This window comes from Micropterus salmoides, unplaced genomic scaffold, assembly GCF_014851395.1.
Source record: "Micropterus salmoides isolate LMB-PRFRI ecotype aquatic unplaced genomic scaffold, ASM1485139v1 Ms_hic_scaffold_23, whole genome shotgun sequence".
NCBI classification, from domain to species: Eukaryota; Metazoa; Chordata; class Actinopteri; order Centrarchiformes; family Centrarchidae; genus Micropterus; species Micropterus salmoides.
In genome coordinates, this window is record NW_024041484.1 from 6,987,703 (window position 1) to 7,008,264 (window position 20,562).

At 40.0% G+C, this 20,562-nt stretch overlaps 1 protein-coding gene across 2 annotated transcripts; it reads left to right on the forward strand.

The window, feature by feature from the left end:
* The first annotated feature begins 2,133 nt into the window (after positions 1–2,133).
* Positions 2,134–18,766, forward strand: pik3cg (phosphatidylinositol-4,5-bisphosphate 3-kinase, catalytic subunit gamma). Of its 2 annotated transcripts, none has more exons than XM_038738704.1 (24): positions 2,134–2,312; positions 3,376–3,591; positions 3,696–3,867; positions 3,952–4,214; positions 4,766–4,852; positions 4,940–5,040; positions 5,215–5,384; positions 5,505–5,692; positions 7,103–7,210; positions 10,323–10,410; positions 10,500–10,929; positions 11,049–11,147; positions 11,242–11,377; positions 13,405–13,470; positions 13,641–13,784; positions 13,911–13,992; positions 14,574–14,677; positions 14,820–14,966; positions 15,055–15,145; positions 15,251–15,381; positions 16,023–16,134; positions 16,368–16,525; positions 16,807–16,888; positions 17,011–18,766. In XM_038738704.1, exons 2-24 carry the CDS (start codon positions 3,379–3,381, stop codon positions 17,208–17,210), a joined length of 3,372 nt encoding a protein of 1,123 aa, XP_038594632.1. In that variant the 5' UTR covers positions 2,134–2,312; positions 3,376–3,378; the 3' UTR covers positions 17,211–18,766. The 2 variants fall into 2 exon arrangements, with proteins under 2 accessions (XP_038594632.1, XP_038594631.1); XM_038738703.1 differs by having other exon boundaries at positions 2,135–2,312; positions 3,372–3,591.
* Positions 18,767–20,562: the final 1,796 nt, after the last annotated feature.

Genomic DNA, 20,562 nt, shown 5'->3' on the forward strand with positions numbered 1-20,562 from the left:
AATTGGTGCTTACAGTACACATAACATAAATAGTAATATAAATATATAAAAAGTAAGGTGAGTTTGGGGAGGGGGGCATGAGAGTCACTGACAGTGGGGACCCGGGCCTTGTTGAGGAAGCCCACTGCCATCGTAAAAAGAAACTGTTCTTGTGGCGAGAGGTTTTGGTCCAGATGGACCGCAGCCTCCTGCCAGAGGGGAGAGTCTGAAACAGTCAGAGTCCTGGAGGCGTACAGGTCCTGAAGAGATGGAAGACTGCAATCACCTTCTCTGCAGAGCGAATGATACGCTGCTGCCACTGCCAGGGACAAGGGCAGGCTGCAGCGTACCAGATGGTGATGGGGGAGGTGAGGATGGACTCGATGATGGCGGTGTAGAAGTGCACCATCATTGTCTTTGGCAGGCTGAACTTCTTCAGCTGCCGCAGGAAGTACATCCTCTGCTGGGCCTTTTGGAGGTGATGTTTAGCTCCCACTTGAGGTCCTGGGAGATGATGGTGCCCAGGAAGCAGAAGGAGTCCACAGTGGCGACTGAAGTCTTTCTGAAGTCTGCGACCATCTCCGCTGTCTTCAGAGCGTTGAGTTCCAGACTGTTGTGGCTGCACCAGGTCACCAGATGGTCGATCTCCCACCTGTAGGCGGACTCATCCACCAGAGAGGAGCCCAATGACTTAATCTCAATTCTCAGACATCCAGTGCAACTAGTACAACAGGTAGTTTCAACCAAGGGACCTGGTCAGACAGTGGCCCTCTCCTGTGACATGTTTGTACATTGTAACCATTGTATGAAAGCCACAACTACATTTTTTTTACTGTATTTATAGATGTTTCAATGCTGCAAGTAGGAAAGGGAGAAACTATAATCAGAGAAAGTCAGAAGTGGAGTAGCCAAAAACTCTACTAGGATAAAAAGTGCCATTACTTTGTAATTACAAATAGAAATGAAAGTAGAAGACAAAGTAAAGAAGTAAAAAAAATAGTAAAATTAAAAAGAATACACTGAAAAAACATACTTGAGTGGTGAGTAACTTTATGAGTAAACAAATAAATAAACAAACACAACAGGGCAATATTCCCCAGTTATTCCAATTGAAAGGAAATAGTACACCAGCAGGTAATCATTTTTAAATGCCATATTTTGCTCTGTGATGTTCTATTGGTTTGGCAAATAAATCAGTAAATCAAATATGAATGGACAATGTCACTATAGAGTAGGCCACAGTGTCCTTTTTGATAATACCAGCTACATTTCAGCACACCTAATTTATGACGTCTTAATATAAATAAGGGTTTAAGTTAACAGGACACAGAACAATGCTGGGTGAAATAGAGATGGTCCAAAGTTCCAGTACCCCTTTAAGACATTGTTATATCAGTTTGTACAAGTCATTATTAGTGTGATTATTGCAAATATCAAGAGTAACATCAAGTGTTATTTAGTTATTGACTGAACCGTTTTCTGGTGGAGAGATCATGCTCTGTGTTCGTCTTGGTACTGGTGGAGCTGAAAGTTGACATAACGTAGAATCGTGAGTGTTCACTGCCCTCTAACGGTCACGGTGAGGAACTGCATCAAGGCAGGATACATCAAGTTATCTATGATTACACAGCAACACTTCCGGTAAATACTTTCAAAATAAATCCGCAAAAAAACAAACAACAAAATAAATTCCAATAAATAAAAGTGAAGCAACTTGAAATAGATTATTATACTGTAATGATTGTTTTGTAGTGGTCAGAGAGTACAACTTTACATTCTTAAATTGAATATTTATTATTATTATTATTATATTATTATTATTATTATTATGTATCGACAAGAGTGACAACTGTAGGGCAGTGTAAACTATGTTTAGATGAGACCAAAAACACTACTTTTTGTTTTTTATGATTATGAATTAGATCAGATATTTGAACATCTCCATCCTTTCCTTTACATCATTTTTGAAAACTATCAAACGTAAATATAGCTTCAGGTTTGTATGTCTGCTATCGACCCTTCACTCACTCATCGTCAACCGCTTATCCCAACTGGCATTGGGCGAGAGTGCTGTTCACTCTTCATAAGTTAGTCATTAAGAGCTGTCGTAGGTGGTGGATTTTGAGGAAAAACGCCGGAAGTCTTGTTGTGGCTAGAAGAAATTAGCCGGCGACTTGACAACCTTCCTGAGTAGAAGCGCCTCATTTCCTTAATGTAGAGTTTGCCTACAAAGTTAAAAAGTATTTTTACTCTGGTTTGAGGTCTCTTCATGTAGCATAAATGCCGAAACTTTCACCCAAAGCTCCGGGTTTCGTTGCCGTCCGCGTTCATTGGTGAGTCATTTAAAAGGCTTTTTGTTTGTGTTTTACAAAATTGACGCCTCTCCTTCCGATTATTATGGCAGCTGAACCGTTACATTCACCGCAGACCCAGTTCCGCTATGGTTGCTTTGAAAGTTGTTATTTTCTCCTCGCAGCTTTGTCACTGTCAGTTTTTAATTGCTTATATCGATTAAAATGTTTAAGACCGTCAAAACAGCATACACTTTGTGCAGTTATAGTCACATCCATGCTGTGTCGAGTTTTGCTTCCTGCTTTTAAAAACTTCCTCTGCTGATGTGAAAGAAGCAGAAGGGAAACCCCAGCCATTTAACCCTGCGACTCAGCTTCAGTCAGTTTTTTTTAAAATATACTTTGAAATGGCTGTCACCGTGTCATCTTTTTGTTGTAGCACAATTTACAAGGGAAATGGCAAAAAATGTTTTATTGTATTGTCATAGTTGTTTTAGATAATAATAAGAACGCAGTGCTTTTATGTGGGAAGGTTTTCCAATGGAGGCAGCCTCAGTCAATATAATGACCTTTTTAGCTTATTCCATATTATATTAGAAATGTAGTCAACTTGCCAAAAAACAAACAAACATTGTACTGTTATAATACAAAATCCCATTAGGCCTCAATGTCTGTTTGTGTAAAGCAGTGTATTGTTTAATTCATGTTTGCCAATAGTCAAACATTATATTGACTGCCAAACACACTATCACAGTCCATGTACTTATTGCACTTTATCCATTTGGAAGCAGAAGGAGTCAATATTTTGTCTTTTGCAGTTTTATAGTCATTACATTTACATATGTCCCTTCCTAGGACATCCAATTACATAAACAAGACTTTCAGAAAGCAGCTTCCTTACAAATGGAAGTACTGATAGTAAAATGAATAGAGTGATAGCCTAGATGGGCAGGCTGATAGATCAATGATGATAGATCAGCTGGTATTATAATTTAAATCTCTCATCAATATCAGATTAATCTGTATCTAAAGGGAGATGTATACAGGATCCCAGCATAAGAGTGCTCAATCGGTTTCTGTCTGTCTCTCGTCCCCCACAAGCTAGGCGATGGACGGGAAGCAGATCCAGGTGAGTGACGAAGAGCCCAAAGTCCTGCGAGAAGAGAACCGACGGAGGAGAAGAAAGAAGGCCATCTCCTCATCCTCCTGCACCGCCATGGATCAGATCACCGTTGAGTTTGTCCTGCCCACCGTGGCGCGGAGCGGAAACAGCCCCGACACTCTGCTGCTGGAGGTGGCTGGGAACTGGACTGTGGAACAGGTCACCTAAGTTACTGATTTGTTGTCAGCACTGGAGATTATTTGTTATGGGCGTAGAAGTGGTACTCATAGATTCTATTCTCTTCTATATTTCCGGTCTCCCAGGTGAAAGCTCAGGTGTGGTTGAAGGCGGTGACTTTAAACCTCTGCCCTGACTTCTACCAGAGGTTTTCTCCGGACCACTGCATCCTGCTCTACCAGAAAAAAGGCAACGTGTGTGAGATCTACGACAAGCACCAGGTCTTCCAGACGCTGGACTGCATTCGTTACTGGAGAGGTACCAACCGGTGACAAAATGTGGAATCCCAAGCGGGGTTATTCTGTTACGATGATGTAAAAGACGTGTGTTGTGTTTTTAAAGCCCTCAAGAAAGATGTGGGGCGGATCCAGCTGGTCCCCCGTCCGCAGCCCTCAGACGAGTCCCTGCAGTACCAGCGCTATCTCAACTACCTAATTGGCTACGACGTGACCGATGTCAGCAACGTGCACGACGATGAGCTGGAGTTCACCCGCAGGAAGCTGCTGACGCCGCGACGCATCGAGCTGTCCGACCGCGACCCAAAACTCTACTCCATGGACCCCTGGTTGACCCGCAAGCCCCTGCCTGACCACCTGCTCAGCAAGGTGTGTGTTTGTTGATTGAGGCAACTGCAGCTAAACCTCACACAGATAGCACAGCTCAAATCTCATCTCAGTTTTCTTGTGATTGTGAGAGCTGTGTGTGTGTTCATTAAGTTTTTCAAACATGCCACTGAAGTGTGCGAGTCGCATGAGGAAGCCAGTAATAATATGACGGGGAAGGTTCATGCCCTTCCTACTTGAAGAGGACTCAAATGTCACATCCTTAACATGATCTTCCCATGTGAGACAATCAAGCGCTTTTAACTTTGGCAGTTACAGTACATCTGTCATTATATTCTTTGTGACTTTGTGACTGATCTAAATCCTTGGCATGAGCAAATCTGAAGTGGCCCCTCTGTATCTTTATATGCATTGTATATGTGCTAATATGAGGGTTAGCTTTCAGTTTTCTAGCTATTGCATTATAAATCATGATCAAAACCTTATTATTAGTAGTAATGTGCATTAATTACTTTACTTACTTCACTGACTGATGTGTTTCTTTATTGTCTTTTCCTTCACTCTTCTCACCTTTCATTCCTTCCTCCTTCCAGATCACTAACAGTCACATCCTGGTGGTGATCCACAGCAGCACGGCCAGCCAGACCATCAAGGTCTCCATCGATGACACGCCAGCGCAGGTAGACAAGCGAAGTGAAGACATGTCATTGTGTTTGCTTTGGTTTCTTTTAATGTACCATTTTTGGACAATTTTCCAACTTGTTCAGGTGTTGGCGAGCTTTTTCACCAAGACAGCCAATAAGAGAGTTTTGCTGGGCATCCCTGACCACTTGTGCGAGGCAGACTTTGTGTTACGTGTGTGTGGAAGGTACAGTATGTCAGATGCTAAAATCAGCAATCACTTCGCAGCTAGTTTGCATTGAAAAGTAAAGTAGTCATTTGCTGGATTATATTATAATATCATAATTATTTAAAGCAGATAATCAATAATATCTCATGTTTTACAATTTAAAAGTGAGCGTCTCAGCGTGTGTGCACACAGGGAGGAGTACCTGTACGGAGAGAAACCACTGCAGAACTTCAACTGGATCCGCCAGTGTCTGAAGAACGGGGAGGAAATCCACTTGGTTCTGGAGACGCCACCTGATCCCGACCTGGATCTGGTCCAGAAGGAGGACTGGGCACAAGTGGATGACTGCACCGGAGTCGCAGGTAACAAGTTAAATTAAGGGAAGTGTATTGTGTTGTTTGTGTGTGTGTATGATGGTGTGTCAATTCCATTTTATTGAGATTTCAATGGTAATGGTTATCCTCCTAATGTTTCTCTGTCAGGTACCCATGAACAGTTGACCATCGATGAGAAGGACCATGAACGAGTGTTCACCATCTCTATGTGGGACTGTAACAGGAAGTTCAGAGTGAAGGTGCTGGGAATTGACATCCCATCCCTCCCCAAAATCCCAGAGTTTATTGTTTTCATAGAAGCCAGCATCTTTCACGGCCAACAGCTTTTAGCCCAGGTAATCACACAAAAGAAAATAATCTGATGATGGCAGCTACATTGATTTTAGGGCAGCTAATAGTCGTCAATGGCATGATTTCATCTTCAACAACACAAAACAGAATGGCAAGAAGCTCCCCGTTCCATTATTCCCCGCAATATTTCAAATGGGCAAAGAAATGCTGAAAATGACCGTGTATTATTTATAAACACATTTTCGATGAATGGTTGTGGTCAGTGCTGACCTCGGTGACAAATACATGGCGTTTCTTTTAAATGCTTCACAATAAAAGCCTCCTATTGTTTTGCCTGCTTTTAATGTGATCTCTCTGATACGGAAAGTGAACGGTGAGTGTGGCAGATATCAGTGAGATAAAATTTAAAACAGTGATGTTAGAATCCTGCAGGAGAAAGGAGAGAATATGTAAATACACTGAATGGATATTGCTGAAAGAATGGTGAACAGAAATTGTATCAGAGGCAGGTTTGATTTGATGAAAATCCTAAGGCTTAATGCTGTTGTTTCTAGACAATACCCCCTCCAGACAAACATATTTTACCTGGAGATGGCTGACTGATGCCCTATGATGTAGTTGTCAGATGGATATCCGTATTTTACAAATGCAGTAGATATTAAAAACAATTAAATTCCCTTCATGGCAAATTAATGACATTTACACTATAGCGGGCTTAACAAATCTGTGAAATGGACGTTATGGAAGTCCTCTATGCAAAAAGAAAATGGCTTCTAGTAATCAACTAGCTTACTGATTTTTAAACAAAACTCTCTCTCACTCTACCTCTAACAAGGAGAAACAAAAAAGAAAAAGAAGATGTTTTTATACGTAGGTGGAACACAGGAAAAACTCGTACTATCTTCTATACATGGTAAAACCAAGAGGCTCATACAAGACATTGGTTAAGGCTCAACCCATCTACGTCAAGTATGATTCACATTATAGGATAGATACAATTGCTTAACAAGCCGGTATTTAGCAAGTTATAATTATTTTTGATCATGCATAAGGCACACAGGTCAGAAGGCTTTGACTTTCCCAGTGGAGAATAACACGGTTGAGTGTTGGCTGTGGACATTGCTGCTGCTCTCAGCAAGAGGCGCAAATTGTCTGAGATGGAACCAGAGTTCTTGTTTAGTTCTTGTTTAATTCTCATACTTTTGTGCACCTCTTTCATATTTTAATTATCATCCTTTATGCGTATCAGAGTTCAGTGGGGCTTCAAGGGGGTGAGGCTCGGCCATATTTCCTGAAGCTGGATCTCTCAACAGTAACTTTAAAGTAGATACAGCCAATCAGAACTGAAACACAACTATGTCAGTTGTATGATGGTTTTGTAACCAACAATTTCAGGAACAATTTCAGGAAGCACTAACAGACAGCAGAGTTTGACCCTGCCTTTACTCTCTTAGGAGAGGACGTCCTCTAAAAACTTCAATGAAGAAGTGCTGTGGAACTGCTGGTTGGAGTTTAACATTAAGATCAAGGACCTGCCTAAAGGAGCACGCCTTAACCTCCAGGTAAACATTCATTTATTTAATGCTTTTACTTTTGCTTTTATTACCCATATTTCTATTTAAATGAGAGTTGGCAGAGTTAGGTGCATAAATATTACCAATCTTTGACCTTCTATTGTGACATCCAGTATAACTCATCTACCTTCTTCGTGTGGGACAAATTTGCTCAATTGTTTTTTTCTCGAGAAACCCATGGCAACTATTCTCTTGGGTTTTGCAGCTTCGTCATCATTAAGATGAGTTTTTATATCAGCCTTTTGTTTAAAGTATCAAAATCAATATCAATTTTATATATATAGCACACTTAAAATGTGCTTCACAGGTTATAAATGCAATAATAAAACAGTACCTACACAGTAAAAGTACAGCAATAAAACATAACATACAGTGTATGATATATAGTGATATTAAAATTGCCAGGGATAATAACTGACTTAACTTGAAGGAAATGCCAAAGAAAAGAGATGTGGTTTTAACAGTGATTTAAAGCGTTCAAGAGTTGGGGCGGTTCTGATATGGACTGGCAGGGGCAGCTACACTAAAGGCTCGATCGCCTCTGTTTTTAAGTCTGCTTTTGGGAACATCCAGGAGGAGGAGATTGGTGGATCTCAGCACTCTAGCTGGAGTGTGAACGTGAAGAAGCTCTGTTAAGTAAAGCGGAGCCAATCCATTAAGGCATTTAAAATCTTATTGATTTCATTTGAAATTTAAAAGTAAGATTTTAAAATCAATCCTGTAATGAACAGGAAGCCAGTGGAGGGAGCGCAACACAGGTGTGATGTGGTCCCTCTTCTTCTTTCCTGTCAGGAGGCGGGTAGCAGCATTTTGGACTAACTGCAGGCGTTGAATGGATGACTTGCCTAAGCCCACATACAAGGAGTTACAGACGAGTAGTCAAGATGGGAAGTTATAAAGGCATTAATCACCCTCTCCAAATCTTTAGGAGGGACACAGGCCTTTACCTTGGCTGTAGTTCTCAACCGAAGGAGCAGCATCTCACAGTGGCAGATATCTGTTTATCAAATTTAAATACACAACACCAACTCCTCACAGTTGAGTGATTATTTGAACTTAAAGGGTCAAGAGAATCTACATCAAGCATATCAGGATGTCCAAACACTATGACCTCTGTCTTGTCTCCATTTAGGATGAGGAAGTTAAGGTTCATCCATGTTTTGATGTCCTTCATACAGTTAAGCAGGGGCTGCAGTGAGCCCTTTGTTTTTACATTCAGGGGCAAATAAATTTGAATATCGTCTGCAAAACAGTGGAAAGAGACCTCGTACTTCTCTTCTGCCAGGGGCAGCAAATACAAAGAAAATAAGATGGGGCCTAAGACAGAACCTTGAGGGACACCACAGGTAAATGGGGCTGTCTCAGAGGTGGACAGATAAAATCCTATCTGTTATGTTGGATCAAAACCACCTAAGTGCCGTACCTTTAATTGCCACACCGTTTTCCAACTGTGACAAGAGGATTGAGTGGTCAACAGTATCAAAGGCAGCAGTGAGGTCTAAGAGCACTAGGACAGCAGAGACTCCTGAATCAACAGTTAAAATTAAGTAATTAAAACTCTTAAAAGTGCCATTTCAGTGCTGTGATTGGGTTTGAAACCAGACCGGAACTTTTCATAAACATTATGATTAATTAAAAATGTTTACAGCTGGGTAAAAACTACTTTCTCCAGGGCTTTAGATAAGAAAGACAGTTTAGAAATGGGCCTGAAGTTAGAGAGAACCTTTTTTAACAGGGGCTGCACAACAGCATGTTTATAGGCGGACAGAACATAACCCGAGACAAGACAGGTATTTATCAATGACAAAATACATGGTCCAATGGTGTCAAAGACTTCCCTAATCAGACGAGAGGGAACGCTGTCTGAGGGACAGCCTCAGATAGGGAGGAGATTGATATGGGCTCAAACTGATCGAGGCAACATAGCAGGAACAGAGGGATCATGGTCAGAGGATGTGGTTACAGAATATCGAAGGCCAAAAATCAGAGGTCTAATGTAGGTATAGTAGGAGCAGAGTTATGTGGAGTTTCAAAGAGTTTCTTTGTAAGGGTGTTAACATATTAAAAAGAACTTGAGGCCTGTGATAGTTGTTGGAGACCAGGTTAGAAATAAAATGAGATTTTGCAGATTTTACAGCTCTCTGATAGTCAGACAGATATTGCTGTAGGATGTCATATGATACTCTGAGTTTATCTTTCTTCCACCTTCTCTCAGCTTGATGACATGCACTTCTAAGGGCACGGGTGGAGTCAGTAACAAGGGCTCCTAAAGTGCCTTAGTGCGTTTCATCCTCAAAGGAGCTACAGAGTCCAAGATGTTTGTGCAGGTTGAATTAAAAAGAGTAATAAGACCATCGGCACTAGTAGCATCACCTCCATCCAAGTTATACAGCACAGAGTCTTTAAAAACAGCAGAGAACTGTGCTGGGGTTTGACTGTTAATCACACAACAGCAGCGTGCAAGAGGAGACTTGACCACAGAGCATGGGACTGTAATCATAAATAAAACAGGGAAGTAATCTGAAATACATACGCACAAGGTCTAATGTGTGTCCCTTTTCATGTGTGAGATTAAAAGAGTTGATGAAGATTTAAGAAGTCTTTAACCATAGGTTGGCTTTCAAAGCATACATGTAAATGCTCTGTATAGCACCTTTCTAGTCTTTTTGACCACTCCACACACACCAAAAATGATAAAATAGTCGTGATTTAACGTAACGTATACCTGCTATAAAATCAGCAAACCTGCATAAAATCCTTGTTGAATTTTGGTGGACGATAGTAAGTGAGGGTTTTTTTCTTGACCACATTATGGCACACTGATGTACTCAATGACTCCATTTTAAACAACCCAATAATATTCTACCAATGTATTAAGCAAAAAAAAACCTTAGGAGCACGCTGCAACAGCAGCCTACTACTGTACTACTTTCTACCATCAGATCTTCCGTAGCATACGTAGTTCCCTTTGCTGCACCTCCTTGGCCAGCCAGCTCCTTTGTTTTCCTTTGTATTTTGATTTCAGGAAAAAGAGTTTCTACATGCTCTGATGTAGTGTAGTTACAAACTGCTACCATTCTGCCCTGTTTGTTCCACCCAGGTGGTCTGTGGGAAGCAGCCCCTAACACCGAACTCCAAGGGGGCTTCACCCTACCAGGATAATACAGCAGGAACTAGCAGCCATGATGGTAAGGTCTACTAACATTTGGTTTCCTGTTGTTTGATGTTGGAAGTCGTTAGAGAAAGGCTTACATCTGTCTGTCTGTCCATCTTTCAGGAAAGATCAAGAGTCGTCTTCTGTACTATGTCAACCTGCTGCTCATCGACCACCGCTCTCTGCTCCGCCAGGGCGAGTTCATCCTCCACATGTGGAAAATGCCAGAGAAGAGCGATGAGAGCAGCAGCAGCATTAACGCAGACAAGCTCACCTCAGCCACCAACCCAGACAAAGCTTCCGCCATGGCCATTGCCATCTTACTGGACAAGTACTGCTACCCCGTGGTGCTGCCCAAGAGTCGCGACGTGGGCCGGGACTTCGCAGCTGGGAGCGAGGAAGCCGAGGGAGGGGAGCGAGGTCAGAGGGAGATGCCGAACCACCTGAAGAAACAGTTTGAGGCTATCGTGGCTACGGACCCTTTGCATCCACTCAGTCCTGAGGACAAAGAGCTGCTGTGGCACTTCAGGCATGAGTGTATGCGCGACCCCAGGTACTTGTTTTATTCCAAAGAAAGTGGATTACAAAGTGTTATATAATTCCTTTTTTCTTTGCTCTCATTGCTGGATATTTCATTTTGTCACTAATCTCTTCATGCCTCCCTGTCTTCAGGGCCTACCCAAAGCTTCTGGGTTCAGTCAGGTGGGGGAAACAGGAAGATGTTTTGGCAACTCACCGTCTGCTTGAGCGTAGCAGTGCATGGGACAGCAGGTAAGAGGGCTTTTCCACTGCCGCTACATGTATCTGTCCATATCCTCAGTAGGTTCAATGTTCCATCACCTGTCGTCATGTCGTTCCTGTTCAGTGGTCTGGATGTTGGTCTGGCCATGCAGCTGCTGGACTGTCACTACTCAGATGCTCAGGTTCGCTCAATGGCTGTCAGGAAGCTGGAGACTCTGGAAGATGATGATGTGCTGAGATACCTTCTGCAGCTTGTACAGGTGTGTCTTTTCTATCCTTTTCCTTTTCTTTTTTTATGCTTACATGTTAAAGGTGACACAAATGTTGAAAAGTAACACATTTACTAAAATACTTTACTTAAGTCTAGTTTTGAGGTACTTGTATTTCCACTTTCTGCTTTTTCATACTTCTTACTTCATACATTTCAGAGGGAAATATTGTACTTTTTACTCCACTGCATTTATTTGACAGCTGTAGTTACATAATTTTACATGGAAAAGCGTATAGCTTACATCTTATAGACTATGACGCTGCTATTTTAACAGTATAATAAATAATTGACATTAGATTCACCTCAACCAGCTATAGTAAATATTAAAATATTGTTTACATGTTGATGCATCAGTGATAATAAGCCATTAATATCACTCAAAGGAACCATTCAACATGAGTACTTTTACTTTTGGTACTTTAACAGAAATGTCAGACACTTTGGGAAATGCACTTAGGCACTTTCTTACCTAGAGTAATATCACTCATGTCTGTACTCTAAATATGAAGCTAACATGAGAAGGCAGTTAGCTTAGCACGACTGGAAACAGCTGACCAGATAAGAACGCAAAATGTCAAACTATTCCTCTAAATATATTTAGCTGCTAATACATTTGTACTTAAGTAAAATTATGACTGGAGGACTTTCCCTTAACAGAGCATTTTTACTTGAGGTATAACTACTTTTGCTTAAGGAAAACATCTCAATTTCCTGGTGGTATTTTCTGGAAATAGATACATTTCCAGAAAATACCACCAGGATTAATTGTTGTATTCTTTAGTTTTAATGATGTTTTGTGTGCTGCACTGTGTATGGGGCTAATTGTGCGTTTTAAGTGTTCTACTTGTACAAATATCTATTAAAGTGATGTTTTTATGTTTGAGGACTCTTGCGATCCTAATCAATCTTCTTCCACTACTGACACATTGTATGTATAACTCGTATTGTCTGTGTATGTGAATAAAAACACACAGTAGCCAATTCACATGACCTCTGACCTCAAGTGATGTTTTGGCCCATTTCAAACGTGTATCTACTGAACACACATCATCACTTGTTACAGGTTATTATCTGTCACTGATCACAGTAACTAAACCAGACTGTCATCATTTTAACCTCACATACGGGTGAGTCAAAATGCAGGCCACAGGAGATTTGGCTCATAGAAAAGAAAGGTGAAGAACTTCTAGTAACTCTCCTGTTCCACTTGATTCAGTTGCACTATTTCACACTCACCTCAGCAGATACACACTGCATGTTTGTCTTCTGATGTTGTTTCCATAGTTGACCATGTGGTCAACTTTGCATGAGCCATATGATTTATCAGCTGAGGCCAACAAAGGGCCCTTTGGTCTGATAGGCAAATGACCCTTCCTTTTACAGTATACTGTAGTCCTGGTTTTCTGGGAACTTTTAATGAGATAGCTGTTGCATACCTAATTTACAATATAGAAGCATTTCATTTCAGGACATTGTGTTACTGTAGGCACCAAAGTTGCAGTCAAACGCGACCCTACTGCATTGCTAGTGTATGCTTTATTCTTATTTCTGACTGTCTGGCTACACCTCTGACCTGCTTCCTTTAGTTAACTTTTTGTTACAGTCTTGTGTGAACACAGTGAGCTCTGTTTTCACTGCACTTCCTGTACTGCCACTGTCCACTCTCTGCCTCATCACACAGTAACCTCTGAACTCAGTCTGTTAAAGGTACCCTGTGAAGTTTTTATATTGTAAACGTCCCTGAGTCCTTGAAACATTTTTAAATGAACTTCCTACCTCATTAATCATTTACAAAGCCTGTTTAGCAATTTGTCTTGAATGTGGCATCAGCTTAAGGTCCTCTTCTTCTGTTCTACTGGCACACATGTTGCTCTACAGGGTGCCCTTAAAAGCTTCCTCTCCCATTTGTCAAGTAATGTGTCAAGTAAGTTTTTTTTTCAGATTTCCACTATGTGGTTTGGAGTGTGTACAGATGGTAATTTCCTGTCTGTGTGTTTTGATGTGTGTGTCCTGCAGGCGGTCAAGTTTGAGCCTTACCATGACAGCGCCCTGGTCAGGTTCCTGCTGAAGAGAGCTCTGAGGGTAAGATCTGTTTCTCACACTGTCTTACAATGTTTGCAGTATATTATATGGACTGATGATATAATAACACAGTATTATTGTCTATGGTCATTATAATTGCCATTTACAGCTAATTAAAGATAGTCTTCCCTCTTTTTTCATTCCAAATTCGTTTTGTTTTCCCTCCACAGAGTAAGCGTATAGGTCATTTTCTCTTCTGGTTCCTGCGCAGTGAGATCGCCCAGTCCATGCATTACCAGCAGAGGTATGCTGTCCTGCTGGAGGCCTACCTGAGAGGCTGTGGTGAAGACATGCTGCAGGACTTCAGGAAACAGGTGAGCAATAAGTCATGTCTTGTAAACATCTCCTTGAATGAAATGGTGTGTGTAAAAACAACAACAATTCAGAGCTTCAGAAACTGAGTCTTGTGTTGACTGACTTGATAAACTGATGCTCTCCAGGTGGAGATGACTGAGGCTCTGCAGAAAGTCACGCGTGAGACCAAGGTCATGTCTGCTGACAAGTACGACATTACTGCACAAGGTGAGACAGAGAAATTAAACTCTCAGGCCATCCTGCAGCTCTGTTTGTTGAGAAAGCACTTAGACTAACCTGTGATTTCCCATGGTAAAATTGTATATTTTCTAGGTTCTCTTAGGAGTTAAGGAAAAAAGCATGTTTTTAATAAGCACAATATATTTAGAAGCAAAAATTTTAAAGCATTTTATGTGATTATTAACTTTGCATATTCACTTTCAAATTCATATTTCTTAATTGAAGTTAAACATTTAAGGATATACAAAAAAAGCTTCATCCACTACAGCATTTCTTACATGTGCTAATTTTCACTACTGGTGCTGCAGCTTCTAAATTTCACCAAGCACTTTGGTCGATCTCAGACACTAAGCTTTTTGTTTTGGTCTGTACCCCGTCAAACTCTATAATGTGCAAGAAACACGATAAGAACAAAAACTGACATTCACCTATTGCACTGTGTGTAACTGTTCAGTCTATCTTGGTTTAAACATAATTATACAAATATATCTTCAAGAAGTCAAACTAAAGCTCTGTGTGTGTGTGTGTGTGTGTGTGTGTGTGTGTGCGTGTGCGCGCGTGCTCGTCAGTGGTGTTTCAGTTGCGTCAGAAGCTGGAGACTCTGCAGTCGTCCGGTCTGCCAGAGAGTTTCAGAGTCCCTTATGATCCTGGACTAAGAGCTGGAGCCCTGCTGGTGAGGGACAAACACATACACACGCACACATACACTGGCAGTGGAGAAAACCATACACACTTAAACCACACTTATAGGTGTGTGCAAGTAGAAAACCAGTTGAAACCAATTTATAACAGCAGTTTTGTGAATGTGCATTCAGATCGAGCAGTGTAAAGTGATGGCATCTAAGAAGAAGCCTCTGTGGCTGCAGTTTAAAAGGGCCGACCCCACCACTCTGTCCAAAGACCCCATCGGCATCATCTTCAAAGACGGCGATGACCTCAGACAGGATATGCTCATCCTGCAGGTGAGTGTGGCAGCGCAGTCTCTTAACACAGAAGACAGCAAATGATTGATGAAAGACTCTTAGAAAGACTCCTCTTGTGTCCCTTCAGATTCTGCTGATCATGGAGTCGATCTGGGAGACTGAATCACTGGATCTCTGCCTGTTACCATATGGCTGCATCTCCACTGGAAACCGAATAGGTCAGTTGTTCAACTGGACAGATTTGAAAAACAAATGAGTTGAATATTACAGTCATTCTGTAATAGGTACCCCTTCCCTCTGTCTTTATTGATGCATCGCTGTAGGCATGATTGAGATTGTGAAGGACGCCAACACCATTGCTAACATCCAGCAGAGTGTTGTGGGAAGCACCGGCGCTTTTAAAGATGAAATCCTTTATCAGTGGCTCCGGGACAAATGTGTCAGCGAGGACAAGGTACGCATCACAGCCATCTCAGTCTCATGAGAGATTTAGCATACCAGAAAACATGCAAATTATTATTTGGTTATGATATGGACTGTATCAAGATTCTTTGACTAGAAACAGTAATAAGTATTCCCCACTGCACCACATTTATGTATATATTAATAAACATTCTTTGGTTATCATCTCAATTGCTTCTATGAATCTATGCTTGATTGCTCTTCCTCAACATTCGGATGTGTGTTTCAGTGAACTGAGGATCAAATACAGTTTCGGAACAGCTAAATTCAATTTCATAATATTACATCCACCTTTAAGTATATTGGAATTCAGTTCCAAACTATATAGTATAAAAGAGTATAAAATACTCATTTTCAAATTATGCTATTCAGATTAGGTTTTTCAATGCGTATTGGCACAAACTCCTTTATCCTGAAGAACTAAATTTGTTCTGCATGGGTTTTTACCAAGCTCTATTTTAACATACAAGCATTTGTCTATTTTATGTTTTTAGAATTTCACCATGAAAAATATAAATATAGGCTTTTTAATTTAGCCACAAGAGTGCCTTAGATCTTTTTTTATATAAAATATTCAAGGCATGAAAAAATTGTTAGCAGGGTGTTGTATTGCATGTTTTTCTCTCTCTGTAGTTCCAGCAGGCTGTGGAGAGGTTTCTGTATTCCTGTGGTGGCTACTGTGTGGCTACATACGTCCTGGGTATTGGGGATCGCCACAATGACAACATTATGATCACTGAATCTGGTAATGATGTCTTTTGTCTGTATTTTATCTCACTGAAGCACAGAGTGAAAAAGAATATATAAAATGATGCTTGTGAAATATTGCAGCATAAAAAGTCACTATTTTAAAAATCTTGTCCAACAAGTTATTATTAATTACTATCTACAGTTAATGAAACACATCCTATGTGGCCAGGTGGCTCAGTATAAACCTGAAGAAGAAGCTGAAAACAAATCTCCTTTGTGTTTCTGCAGGGAACCTCTTCCATATCGACTTTGGTCACATCCTGGGGAATTATAAGAGTTTCATGGGAATCAGCAAGGAGTGGGTTCCCTTTGTGCTCACTCCGGACTTCCTGTATGTCATGGGAACATCAGGAAAGAAAAGTAGCCCCCACTTCCAGAAATTCCAGGTGCAGAAAATGGGATTATTTTCAGCTAAATAAACTGAACATACTACACGTCCTACACATACGTTCGCAGTTGCACAAACATCCATCCACCCTTATTTAAACATTAAATAGGTCAGAAAGACCATCATAGGTCATCAATAAGACATATATTTGCCAAAATCAACTATTGACCAAGTTAGATTTTAAGAAACAATCAGCTGAGCAAAAAAAAAGGCTTTTAGCTTCATATACTCAGCATTCATTTGTCTGTATGTATTATACATCCTTTATCTCTGTCTCAGGACGTGTGTGTGAAGGCTTACCTTGCCCTTCGGCACCACACCAACCTCCTCATCATCCTGTTCTCCATGATGCTGATGACCGGTATGACTTCCTTTCTTATAAAACCCAAAGTTCTTTTAATGATAAAACAACAGATATATAAACTGATGAATACCCAAACATCTCTCTGAAAAGTGAGACTCTTATTTTTTGGCCATTAACAGGCATGCCCCAGCTGACTAGTAAGGAGGATATTGAGTATATTCGTGAGGCGCTGACCGTCGGTCGCGCTGACGACGAGGCACAGCGCCATCTGCTGGACCAGATAGAGATCTGCCGGGAAAAGGGCTGGATGGTTCAGATCAACTGGTTTGTTCATCTGGTGCTGGGGATCAAGCAGGGTGTGGAGAAACGGTCCACTTAGGACTCTGTATAAAAAAGATTAAGATTTATATGTTTTACTTTACGGCCTTTTTGCTTTTTATTTGATGTAAATAAGAGTCTTACAAGAAGGTTCCTACAGAAAAGTCTACTACACTCTGCAAGAGTGAAAAGTTATCGTGAGGATTTTGACCTGTGACACTGTATATATGTACCGAGTGCCCAAGTGCAAAATTCAATTGAAATTATTGTTAAATTAATTCTGTTCTGTGGTGAGGAGTAACACAGCTTTGACCAAGTCAAACATTCACATCAAACTCAAAATAACATGTATTTTTTAAATTTTTTTTGCCTTACAATCGTCTTCATACAAGTCTTTGCCTGAGTTACTTCTCATTTCCACACATTTTAATTTCTCCCGATTCAAGACTCTTCTATCTGCTTAACCACCTGAAACAATTAATGATAGATTTTAGTTAAATAAGTACAAAAGACCTTTTGAAAATAAAAAACAAACCAAGTAAGGAATTGGATCTCTGCACTCTGTTGTCATTGTTTTCAAAGTTAAACTACTTCCTGTTTCTTTTCCTGCTGAGGAAACATGTTTCTCTCACATTTCCTTCACATTGTTTGTGTTGGGAAGGTACATGTCACACTGAAGGAGAGCTGTTCTGTCCCTCCATTCTAAGAGGAGCTATTAGATTGTTGGTCAAAATGTTTAATCTACTAAACATTTGTTTTTATTGAAGAAAATGCAAGGAATCATTTAATTAGTTCAATTCTCCTGGTAAGAGGTTGAAAATAATGTAATATTAATAAAATGTTCAATGTGAGTTTTTATTATTTATTATATTTTTAGCCATCTTTTTATTTGCATTGATTTTGGAGGACTCTTAGATGTTTTGAAAAACTTGGTGCTCGTGAAATTTAAATTCCACAGATATGTGTTAAAAGTAAAACTAATTATGCTAATTTATGACTACATTCTGCACATCTGTGGCATTGGAATGCTACAGTGGCCTGTTTGGTGACATTTAGCACATGCTGGTCAGTGCTGTAGTCACTTCTTATAGGATGCTGGAACCTATATTTTTTTTGTCTACTGCCTTTTGATTTGGACTGTTTTATTTACATCATCAAGACAGTGAGAAGTGAAAAAAAAACTGTAAACCATCACTCAATTTTAAAATTTCTTATGTGATCTACACCCATACTTTGACTGAAAGCAACAAGTTCAAATAGTTCAATTCACATAGTTTTTTCACAAATCCTGACAAATAGATGAGACTACAGCAAGTTAAGAGACAAGGAAAAACATTTTATTACATAGATTATATTATAGTATTGGCCATTACAGATTGGGGATGAATGGGAATAGAATCAGATTTTTTGTTACAACTCACAAGTTACTTTCCAGTAATAACAGCTACAATAAGAATCAGCAGTTTGAAAATCAGTATTGTTTTTAAAGCTTCAATAAAAACACGTTGAAAGCCAACTGTAAATGCTTTCAATTATTGATCCTGGAAATGAAATAACTGGAACATGGTAACATTTCTATGTCATGGGAATGAGAATATTAAAGTTTTGTACTATAAATACTTTTTTTGCATCTCTTTCATAAGTCAGACTTACTGCTTGTTTGCACTTCATGGATCCAATAATATACAACCCCCTCTCTCATCTCTTCCATCTTTACATGCTTGTTCTCCATAAAGAAAGCTTATTCTGATCCTCAGCCAGATGCAATTCAAAGCGCTTTTAAAATATCAACCGTGATAATTGACTTTAACCACAAGATGGAGCAACACCACAGCCTCTTCCCAGAGTTACACGTTTCAGCACAGACACCATATGTCGAGCGTTCTCATCCTATTCTCTCCTTTGCTTCTGCCCTAATTTTTCCCTCACAGTTCCCCTCTTCATTCCTGTAAGTTTCCCATTCACCTCTTCATCTCTCTCCCTCGCCTCTCACTCTTTTCCTGCAGTATTTCAACATTAAAGTATGAGTGGGTGTGAGTGTACTACGTGAGGAACAAGCCTTTCATGTCACTCTGTTTTGTGGTTGCTAACGGCTCTATATGTTCTGATGTACAGGGTGTCGAGGGTCTAAATGGATTAGAAAGATAATCCTCCTCATTCCCCACAGCTTGAAGCTCTTTATACACTGTTACTCTGCTAATGGTAGGCTTTTTTAGGATGCCTACGAACTGTGTAGGGGCTTATCCAGGAGGTGATGGGAATGAAGTGTGAATGATTGCAGAACCTTTCTTCCCTGTTTCTCATAAAATCATAATTTTTATAGATGCATTTTTTTTTGTGTTTGTTTATTTTTTTTTGTTTGTTTGTTTTTTTTTTTTTTTACAAATCCTGCCTTTGAGTACCAACCATAAATAAAAAAGTATCTTCAAGAAATCTGATTATTGGAATAATGACAAAAGGCAGCTTTTTTTTAATACCCGCCAGAAGTCCATTTTGAATTTTCTTCCACTGACCCATGGGTTGCGCAAGCTAGTGAAAAAAAACTTCACATCAAATAAGGTCCATTTTTCAGTTAATATTTTCAGTTTTACAACCAAATCACTGAGCACTATGGTCTGTGCCACTTAGTGTCTTTACTGTAAATACACTGAAATAAATTATAAATGCAACACTTTTGTTTTTGTGGCCAGCCTAAGGCACACCTGTACCCCTGCTGTCTGATCAGCATCTTGAGATGCCACAACTGTGAGGTGGATGGATTATCTCGGCAAAGGAGAAGTGCTCACTAACACAGATTTTGACAGATTTGTGAACAACATTTGAGAGAAATAGGTCTTTTGTGTACATAGAGAAAGTTTTAGATCTTTGAGTTCAGCTCATGATGAAGGGGGGCAAAAACAAAAGTGTTGCGTTTTTTGTTCAGTGTAGTGAGTGTTGTTGACTGTTTGGTGACATTTAGCACATGCTGGTCAGTGCTGTAGTCACTTCTTATAGGATGCTGGAACCTATATTTTTTTTGTCTACTGCCTTTTGATTTGGACTGTTTTATTTACATCATCAAGACAGTGAGAAGTGAAAAAAAAACTGTAAACCATCACTCAATTTTAAAATTTCTTATGTGATCTACACCCATACTTTGACTGAAAGCAACAAGTTCCAAATTCACATAGTTTTTTCACAAATCCTGACAAATAGATGAGACTACAGCAAGTTAAGAGACAAGGAAAAACATTTTATTACATAGATTATATTATGGGATATATTATAATGGGAATAGAATCAGATTTTTTGTTACAACTCACAAGTTACTTTCCAGTAATAACAGCTACAATAAGAATCAGCAGTATGTATGACCATTTTCATGCTAGTCAACCATGCGCAGTGTTTTCTGTATTCTTTCAGGATGAAAAATT